This window comes from Pimephales promelas, chromosome 12, assembly GCF_988280905.1.
Source record: "Pimephales promelas chromosome 12, fPimPro1.hap1.1, whole genome shotgun sequence".
Taxonomy (NCBI): Eukaryota; Metazoa; Chordata; class Actinopteri; order Cypriniformes; family Leuciscidae; genus Pimephales; species Pimephales promelas.
Genome location: NC_142780.1, coordinates 20,047,228 through 20,057,115, shown reverse-complemented (window position 1 = coordinate 20,057,115; position 9,888 = coordinate 20,047,228). Strand labels below are relative to the sequence as shown.

Genomic DNA, 9,888 nt, shown 5'->3' with positions numbered 1-9,888 from the left:
ATGTCACATTCATGGCACAATTCAAAAGGGATCAGAAAATATTTATTTTCTCTCATTCACTTGCATTTTTCAACCTAAAGGTCCACTTGGAGTTTTACGGATGGGCGGGACATACCAGCTCTATTGAGCGAAAGACACTTAATGACAGTTGCCGTTATAAACATGCATAAACCCTATTTCATATTTAAGACATATGTCATGTCATGGTTATGAAGGTGTCATGTCAGTCTTATGCACACCCCTTCAAGTAAAGTGTTACCAAGTAATTTATTCATTTTGAATCTTATTTTGAAAGGTTAAGAAAGTATATTTGCCCTAAAGTCAGAACATTTTGTTTTTATGTTTTGGCCTTGTCAGTCAAAAAAAGGGGAGGGCATCAATAGGGTTTAGGAGGTCCTAAATTGATGCCCTCCCCTTTTTTTTGTAATTTGGACTAATCTAAATGAAGTCATTTGAGTGTTTCAAAAATTATTATTATTTATTTTTTGTTTTTGTGAATGCTGGGACAGGAGAGTTCTTGGTTGCCAAACTGTTAGTAATGTCCTGTTGTGGCCTTCCTGATATTGCATATAACAATATGTCTCTATTATGGAGGGTTTATATATATATATGAAGAGCATGCAAAAGCCTCTAAGTGCCATTTGAAAATTTCTTCTAGAATGATCATTTTTATCAAGCTTGTATATTTAAGTTCAGTGATTTCACTTAAATTGCAATGCTAATTACCTATTAATTGTTATTTAAGTGAAAATACTGAACTTAAATATACAAGTTTGATAAAAAATCATCATTAAAGAAGAAAATTTCAAATGGCATTTAGAGGCTTTTGCATCTGAACTCTTCATATATATATATATATAATGTGTCTGTGAGTATATGTGGTTAAAATGTAATAAGACTTTGGTGTTATCTTAATATTATATGCAGGGAGAGAAATAATATTCTTTTTGTTTTGCTTTTCACCTCTGGTGTTTAAGTGTTTAAGACCAATTAGGTCCCTCTCTGTTTAATATGGGGGCGGTGGTGATGGAGTGCACTAGTGTGGAGCATGCTCAATGCAATGGGCTGGGATTCAGAATGATGCACAAATTGGCTGGTTTCACAGACAAGGCTTGCGCTAGTCCCAGACTAAAATGTTTGAGCTGTCTGAACTGAAAGCAACTTGCACTAATATCTTACAATATGTCAGTGCCATTGTTTTGTCTCACGATGTACACCAGTAATGTTGTTGTTTTTTTTTCACGTTTATAAAATCTACTTTATTGTCCTAATTGAACTAAGGCTCTATTCCGGCACTGTCTGTGAAACCGGGCCTAAATGTTTCAGAAGTCTGATCTATGAACTGTTCATATCATGACATCTATCAAAATATACATCTCTCTCACTAATCAATTCATGTGAGGCCCCCTTTGGTGTGGTGTGGTATTGTTTTCACATTTCCAGGAAATGATCAGTCTAAATGCGTCACTGTCATTTTATAGTGTAATTTGACAATTGTCATTGTGAGTATGTTATGTTAGCTGTGTCAATGAAAGGTGAATGTTTCCATATAGTATAGTTTTAATATAGCCTTAAGATTTAACAGATTAATTAAACTGCTGCCACAAACACACATTTCCAGAGAAGAACACCCACATATTGTAAGTTAATTCAAATCTTTAAAAAGTTTATTTTATTATTTTTTTTTTTCAGATGTACCATAACTTTACAGGCAAACAATTTCTGTTTGGACAAAGTGTAGGACTTTATTTTACAGTCCTGTTCCCCATGTGCATACTCATTATAGAAATGGCAAAATAACTAACCATGAATATACCCCTAGAAACTAACCTTAACCCATGTTATATTAACCGTATCTTACCCAGTGCTTTCTTGGGTAAGTGCACGTACTGTAAATGTACAAGTGCAACCGGACTAAGTTATTTACCCTTTTTAAAGTTTTCATTGCAAAGCATAGTGATGCTGGAGATCAGGGTGACGTACTCCTGGAAGTCCACAACACCATCAGCATTTGCATCCAGATCCTTAAATATTTTGTCCAGAGCTGCCTTGTCTTGGGTTTTCTTTAACACAACACATTCAAAAGTGTTGTCAGAAACAAGATCAGTGCAGTGATGAATCAAACGCCCCATATTTATTAGCTCAAAAGATATTCATTATGAGAATTAATTTAAAAGGAAATAAAACATTGTTTTAAAAAAAAATTATAGAAAGGAGCCATTTTAATACCTAACTCTTAACAAAAATCTAATAACGAAAAGAAAAATTATATTTCAAATGTTCAATGTATGAAACAATTACTCCGAGACTCACTCCAAATATGTCTCCTAGCTCTGCGGTGAGGAGGTCCTTCAGCTCGCTTTTGCTCAGGGTCAACTTGTCTCCCTCTTTTCCTGAGTGTTTATGAAAGACTGCAATCAGCTGAGCCATTGCTTTCTGAGTTTCTGTGAAATTAGAGTGATACAAAACAGGTGTGTCATTAATAACAATAATCAAGCAAAGTCTACGTGTCCCCAACATCCAAAATTATTAGTAGTGGAGTGGAGATGTCAAAAATACACATATATGAAATGTCACGTCCAGCAACAGCATAACAAACAGTTCAAGTTACACCCCTCTGGAGTCAAACATAAGAAGGGCGGGACCTGTAATTGTCTAAAGAGTGGGAGTTTTCAGAAAAGGGGGGATTAAAAAACACAGTTTTAATCACGGCCAACACCCTGCACATTCCCTTTAATTAAGACGTGAAAGAAGGAAGGAAAGAGGTCTACTCAATTTTGTAATTTCATCCACTACCAACATGCTTCCTCTTCCCAAAACACACAAACTCTTAAACTATTGTGTCAAAATAAAAACTATCTATCTAAGGCTATCCAAATAATTAATCAATGGTTGAAAAACATACCACATACAACAGGGCTAAAGGCGCACCGGGGTAAAAGGCACATTTGACGGTCTTTTAGACCCAGATGGCACAAAAATTCAGCTCAGCACTTTTCTTAACCAACCAATTTTGATGAGGCATGTGGAAATTTGGCAGGTTTGTTTTTTTTTTTTTTTTTTTTGGTGCTGATTTGATCTAATATATATTTTTCAAAATGTTGTTGATTTATGTAGCAAAGGAGAATCGATAAAATCAACAATTTTTTGAGACCGGTCCTGTGAATGATTTTAAGTTTTATTCAAGGTACAACAGTTTATCAAAAATGGAGGAATCTGTAAAAGTATGGTATTTAGGGTAAGAATCATATTTTAGAGAGAATCACCATTTGTAATGAAACCATTATTTAAAAAAAATTATATTAATCATATAATAAAATGCCATATTTATTTTTTATTACTATAAAGCTATATTAAATTGTTATGGGATCTCATTTAGTGCTTTCAAAATCTTTACTTTTTAAAATAATTTTGTTTCTGTATTTTTAAAATGAACATTTTAATCAATTTCTTTACTGAATAAATGGAATTATTTTATTGATCAAAATACACATTAGAATAGTGAAAACTTTGCTAGTGATTGTTGAAGTTTTAACTTAAATATTATTAAAAATCTAAAGTTTGTGCCTTTTACCCCATGCTGGTTTACCCCATGTCAGATTTTTAAACAAACAAACCATTTTTATTTATTTTCACACAAAAGCTGTTACTCCAACAAAGTTAAATAAAAAACACTTTTTTGTCTGCAAACATAGGAGTAGTGAAAAGTACAATTTTCTTAAGATTTTGCATTTAGCCCCATTGTACCGAATATAGGCAATAACTCAATATAAGAAAAGGAAGGCTGCAAGAATGCTTAAACCATCAAATACAGCATAGTGCTCTATATTACAGTGCCAATCATTAGTTCAGAAGATAAAACATTCAGTAAAAAAATGTAAAGTCTCTTACGTGACATGGTGTTGCAGAAGATTGAGGTGAGCAAGGCGTGATAGAAAAGTAGACCAAGCGAGTGCGGACTGAAGGGACAGATCGAGTGTTATATGCAGTGTAAAATGCCACACACCCCTAAATTCACCCTCTCAACATTCCAACCATTTACACACAAACACACCTACATTCACATCCCTCTCTTGTACTCTGCCCTACAGGCTATGCTCTCTTATTGTTCATCCCCTTAAACCATTGAAACACCTGTTGACTTGGAGTTTGCCAAATATTGCTACACACTCTCAATGAAAGTGCGTATCTATACCACAAATGTAATTTCTTGTGCCATTTGTATGCCAAAAATGTTTGTTTTGCATGCATAAGCTATGCACTGAAAACCCCTTGGGTAGGTTTAGGGGTGAGGGGAGTGGGGAGTGCATGGCATGCGTATTAAACAACATAAAGTGTGTATCATACTATGCATGCGAAAACTGCGTATCATAAAGACGCAAAAAATATTTTTGACATATAAATAGAAATAATATTTGTTGTATTCGGTAGATACGCACTTTCATGAGATCAAGCAGGTTAGCTTGGCATCTCCTTGTAAAGTCTCCAACTCAAGTTAAACCAGTTCCTAACTGTAAATAAAGCCTCATATTTGAGCCTTTGGGCAAATCCATTGTCAATTGCTTCTGATTTGTCAGTTACATGGGTGTATCTGAGAACCACTTTTTGTGAAACAGTGAAATAATCTTATAGCCTACTACAGAAATTAAATCTAACAGTAATTATGTTGAAACTCCAGTTGTGAAATCATTATACGGCATAGGCTACTCATTTGCTAATATACTCAAGTTGAATGAAAATGTTAAGTATTCTTTTGCAAAGATGTCACCTGTATTCGTCAAAATGACAAAGCCCATAATTTGTTTTCTTTTAGACTGGAAATAACTTTTACATAAAACATAGATAGACACAAATATAGTGAGTGACCTGAAACTGAAATGAATACAACTTTTGAATGTTATAACAACAAATTCATTCTTTGAGATTAAAGTTCTGAACATGAGATAAAGTTCATTCCATGTGGCTCTGAGGACTAAAGTATCAGTTTAAAGATCTATTATGAGGGCCACCACAAGATGGAGACATTTTCTTGAAATATTGCATTCCATGAGCTGCAGTGAAGATTGATGTTTAGAAGTTATTTGCAACTTGTCTGATCACTGAATTGAGAAAAGCACTTGTGTTAAAACAACATGTGTTGAAAAAACAACATGTGTTAAAAATACTCCATAATAGAGTATCAGTGGTTAAAGCTAAACGTATATTGTAAAACTTTCATGTTAGCTTAATAATACAAGGAAAAACGGACAATAACAGTTGTGTTTTGAAACATAATTTCAACAACATAATAACAACAGTAAAAGAGAAAAAAAAAGTTATCTTGGTTTCCTGAGATAAGGGAACGACTATTGCGTCTGCTAGACGTGATGGGGAAAACTCCCTTAGTGCTACTTCATAGCTATAAAAGTTTAGTGATCTACATGCATGCTTAATGGCTTCTCAGTACGAAATGCACAAATCAATGGTGGGAAATGCACAAATCAGTGGCGTAACTGCATGGAACAATCATTGCACAGCCCTCCAATCCGAGTGCAGATCCCGCAAGAAGGGGCGGGGCATCTGCCTGTAAAGTGGCTCATTTCGCCATATGATTCAGGTTAAATAAAATGAATCGATAAACGCCGTACACAATAGTAGTTCCCTTATCTCAGGAAACCAAGGTTACGTTAGTAACCAAGTCTTCCCCTTTTGAACGGTCACTTCGTATTGCGTCTGCTAGACGCGATGGGGAACTAACCCAATCATGCCGTGCTACTGTATGTAAGCAGAACATGTTCTCTGGCTCCAGCCTGGCACACTTGGACATGAGCCAGGAGGGCAGTAGGGCTGATGGGCTAATCGTGCCCTGAAGAGTGTTCAGAGATTGTTCGGAATGGTGGGCCGGGCTCGTTCAGAGGTCAGCTCCAACTATACAGAGAGGATATGTGAGGATAAAATTTGGTGAAGTTGGGTGGCGAGGACCAACCAGCTGCCTGCCGCACATTTGTCACCAATAGATACCCACTCACGAAGAGCTGCTCCGACTGTCTGAACTGTGCAGAGCACTCTACATGCTCTTCGGGCCCATACCGGGCAGAGCAGGTGTAATTGTTGCTGGACTTCAGATGTGTGAAATGCAGCAAGCAAAATTACTAGAGCTTTGAACGGAGTCAGAAGTCAAAAGCACTTTGGGCACGTAGCAGTGCCTTGGCTTGAGGGCGACTTTAGAGGTCACTTGGTCCAAACTCTTTGACAGAGAGTGCTTGACGGTCGTCTACTCACTTGACTGATGCGAAGGCTAGCAAGAGTACAGTCTGCAAGAGTGGCTTTAATTCAACCGACTGTAGCGGCTCGAATGAAGATCCTTTAAGGGCTCTGAGGACCGTTGATAGGTCCCAGGAAGTTATGGTAGAGGGGCAAGGCAGTTTGAGCCTCCTTGCCCCCTTCAGGAAGCTGAAGAAATTGTAGAAATGAAAAAACCAGCAGTACTTCACATAATGCAGGGTCTTCTTGGCTCTGGGCTGAGTACCATCTGGAGAAGACGGACCACTTAAGGGCATAGAGGCATCTTATGGACGGGGCTCTAGCCTCATAAATGGTGTTTTTGATTCTCGCTGAGATCTCCCATCGAGGGGTCACACATGGAGTGCCAATAGTTTGGGACGGGGGTGCCAAATCGCCCTGTTCGCCTAGGAAAGAAGGTCTTTCCTCAAGGGTATCAGCCATGGGGCTGTTGTCAGCAGCTTAATCAACTCAGGGAACCAAGGTTGGGTCCATACAGTGAGGGGTCACTAGAAGGACAATCTGTTTGATGACCTTTTGATCCGTTTGATGACCTGAGGGAGGAGCGCAACTGGAAGAAAAGTGTAAAGAAGGAGGCCGGGCCATTTGTGGGCCATAGCATCCCTCCCTTTAGAGATAAATATTGGGCAGTGAGAGTTGTCGACCTCTGCCCTCCCGAAAATACTCAAGATCATTTGGACCGTCTGGGGATGAAGGGTCCATTCCCCTGTGGACACATTGCCCCAGAACAGCATGTCTGCTCCCTGGTTGAGTTTGCCCGGCACATACGTCGTGAGCGCAGACCTGCTCTTGTCAGTAGCTGTCAGTGTGGAGTGGTGAAAAGGAGAGTAAGGTATTACTTACTCCGTCCACTTTAGTGGCATGCAGCTATATATATCTAAATTATAGGTGGGGCCCACCAACTAAGAACGTATTGCTGCAAAATCTTAATATGTTACCCAGTGTAAAACCACAAACAATAAAGACAGAAATGAACTTTTTATACATTTATATCAATTTAGGGAACAGAAAACAAATAAATAAACAAAACAATGCATTTATATGAACATAAATTGAATTGAAACCAGTTCAACAAATGAAAGCAGTATACACCCAAATAGTCAAAAAAATCAATAGAAAGACATTTATAAATGAAATCTTGCAATTGAGTGATTCTTTGAGTAATTAATGAAATCACTATAAAGAAAGTTGAAGTAGTCAATTTTCAGGATGAAGTCCATATACAAAAAAACAAAAACCTTCAAAAGTTCTTCCAGTAATCCAAGGAAATCCAAAAAAAAATAAAAAAAAAAATAAAAAAAATAGATAGCCTACAGACATGGTGATGCAGTGAGATCAAAACTTACATGATTGAACTGGAAACAAAGTTTCTCAATCAGGACTCCAATGAGCGTTGCAGGAGGTGCTTGGATTAGTTTGATAAAACCAGTGTGCTGCGTCCCATTTCGCATACTATCCGTCCTAAATAGTATTAGAAAATATAATTAGTACGTCCCAAATCATAGTAGGCCTATGTTGAAATGATACCCGGATGGTCTACTTTTTCCGGTCAGAATCCGAAGTGTAGATCGATGCACATTCTAACGGCTGATATTGCCCACAAACCATTGAGAGTTGGACGAGGATTCGGTTAGAACTACAAACACGAGTAAAAAGTGTTAAAAAACTACAGACACGTGGAAGATACGGAGGACGCGCGAGTCCCCGCGGTTGTGTAGAGAGGTTTAGATGGCTTTGAGTGATTAATTATCAGTATATAACCTGACGAAAATGAATTTATTCAATGTTGTCCACATTATATTGCATTTGCAGCAGCATTGTGAACTTTTGTAAAGACACGTTTAGCCATTACGTTTTAAATGCATCATTATATTCAAATTGCAAACACAAGGAGAGCATGAAAGACCCACAACTGGCAGATGAACGTGCTCTCCGAAACGGTAGGAAATCAAATTAGATAGAATGGAGGATTTTAACTGTGACAAGATGATTGACAGGGCAGTTTACGGTGACAGGTTGCACGCAGCACGCGACCGAGCTGTCCGTTAAAGATGACGTGATAGTATGTCCAAAGCTTGCCTACTCTTTTGCTACACACCCAAAAGTATGTACTTTTTCCTCACAAAAAGAGTACATACTTTTAGGGCGTAGTATAAGTAAGCGAATTGGGACGCAGCACACGTTTCCCTCTTCCAAACTGACTTGTTTTATACTACTCTCCTTTTGAATACAAAAGATACTAACGCTCATGCGCCCCCTAGTGGTGTGTATGATACCAAAGTAACAGCTACTGTTACAGTATGTCATTGGGGTCATCAGGTGGGCACCCTGCTTCATTGACGTTTCATTGATTGAAGCCCAGAACGTCTCCAGAAGGCACAAAGGTGTTCCCAGTGTCCCAGGTACACCCCCCTCCGTGCCATACACTCCATATCCCTGATGGTCTCTGCCTGGCAGGGGCGTACTCCCTGAGTCGGGCATAAGCCTGTAGAGTCGGGCATAAACCTGGCCTGTGAAGGCCAATGCAAAAGCGAGGCGTGTTTCGGTGCAAACATTCCCTAGTGCTATTTTTCAGTTCCAGAACAAAATTCCATCACTGACCAGAAAAAAATCTATTCTTAAATCAGTGGCGTGTTTCTCGTTGTTCATAATCCTGTTTTAAGCGTGCATGCTTGGCCATAATGTAGCGGGTGCACAACGTGCATACGCTTGCAGCAGATGCAGCAGTTTTTATTTTTGCAAATCATATATTATAACAGGGAAAAATATTAACACATGAGGGAAATCATTGTGGTGTCCATGAAGATGTAAAAAATGTAAGCCTAAATCTAGCTTACACATTTGCCCAAATTTTTCAGGCTAATTGTAGGTAGATTTATAATATATAGAATGTACGTTAGACTTAATGGCAATAGGTTACTTTCATTGCCATTACAGTGAGGGGTGATAAACTGAGAAATGAAATTTTCTTTGAGCTTAAGAGCTGTAAGTTTCAGAACTGAAAACGTCCTTGTTAGTTCAATATAAGCTTTTATTGACACCAGCCCCAGCAAACGACTCATTTTTAAAAGTGGGGAACTATGATGTCAAAGAGGATAAAACACCACCCCCGCAGTAGAAGATCAACTCCTATACAGTCGGTTGGTCTGGGAACGCCCATACCACGTCACGTGATATGAATTTAGCCCGTGGGGGAAAACATTGCATTGGCGCTAATTGAAATACATGTGACAATCATGCCAAAGAGTTGCTGTGTCGTTTTATGTACCACCAATAAACTAACAAATTATAAATTGAAGTTCTACATCCTTTCTAATAAACATACAGAACCGGACAGGAGGACAAAATGGCAAAATTAATCATAACTTATTAGATTACTGTGTGAGTAGATCCCTGTATGAGATGTTTAACTCATATTAGGCAATGGGCCAGATTTGTCTGATTACATCCCTTACGAAAAAGAACTCCTACGGCTATAAGTATAATACTTCTGTGATGTTCTGTAATACCTCTGTACTTCTAGGCTATATGTCCCAAAATACTATGGTATTCCTATAGGATTAACGTTACTATAATATTTTGTCCTAAAATACTACAATATTCCTA

The 9,888-nt window shown here is 38.0% G+C and overlaps 1 protein-coding gene across 2 annotated transcripts; it reads right to left on the bottom strand.

Annotated features, from left to right (window-relative positions):
- Positions 1-1,645: 1,645 nt before the first annotated feature.
- Positions 1,646-7,761, bottom strand: LOC120484306 (ictacalcin). Of its 2 annotated transcripts, none has more exons than XM_089117640.1 (3): positions 7,629-7,761; positions 2,314-2,444; positions 1,646-2,063 (listed from the first exon to the last, which is right to left on the bottom strand). In XM_089117640.1, the coding sequence occupies exons 2-3, from the start codon at positions 2,428-2,430 to the stop codon at positions 1,920-1,922; spliced, it is 261 nt and encodes an 86-aa protein (XP_088973766.1). In that variant the 5' UTR covers positions 2,431-2,444; positions 7,629-7,761; the 3' UTR covers positions 1,646-1,919. The 2 variants fall into 2 exon arrangements, with proteins under 2 accessions (XP_088973766.1, XP_039535337.1); XM_039679403.2 differs by lacking the exon at positions 7,629-7,761 and adding an exon at positions 3,892-3,959.
- Between the last annotated feature and the right edge of the window lie 2,127 nt (positions 7,762-9,888).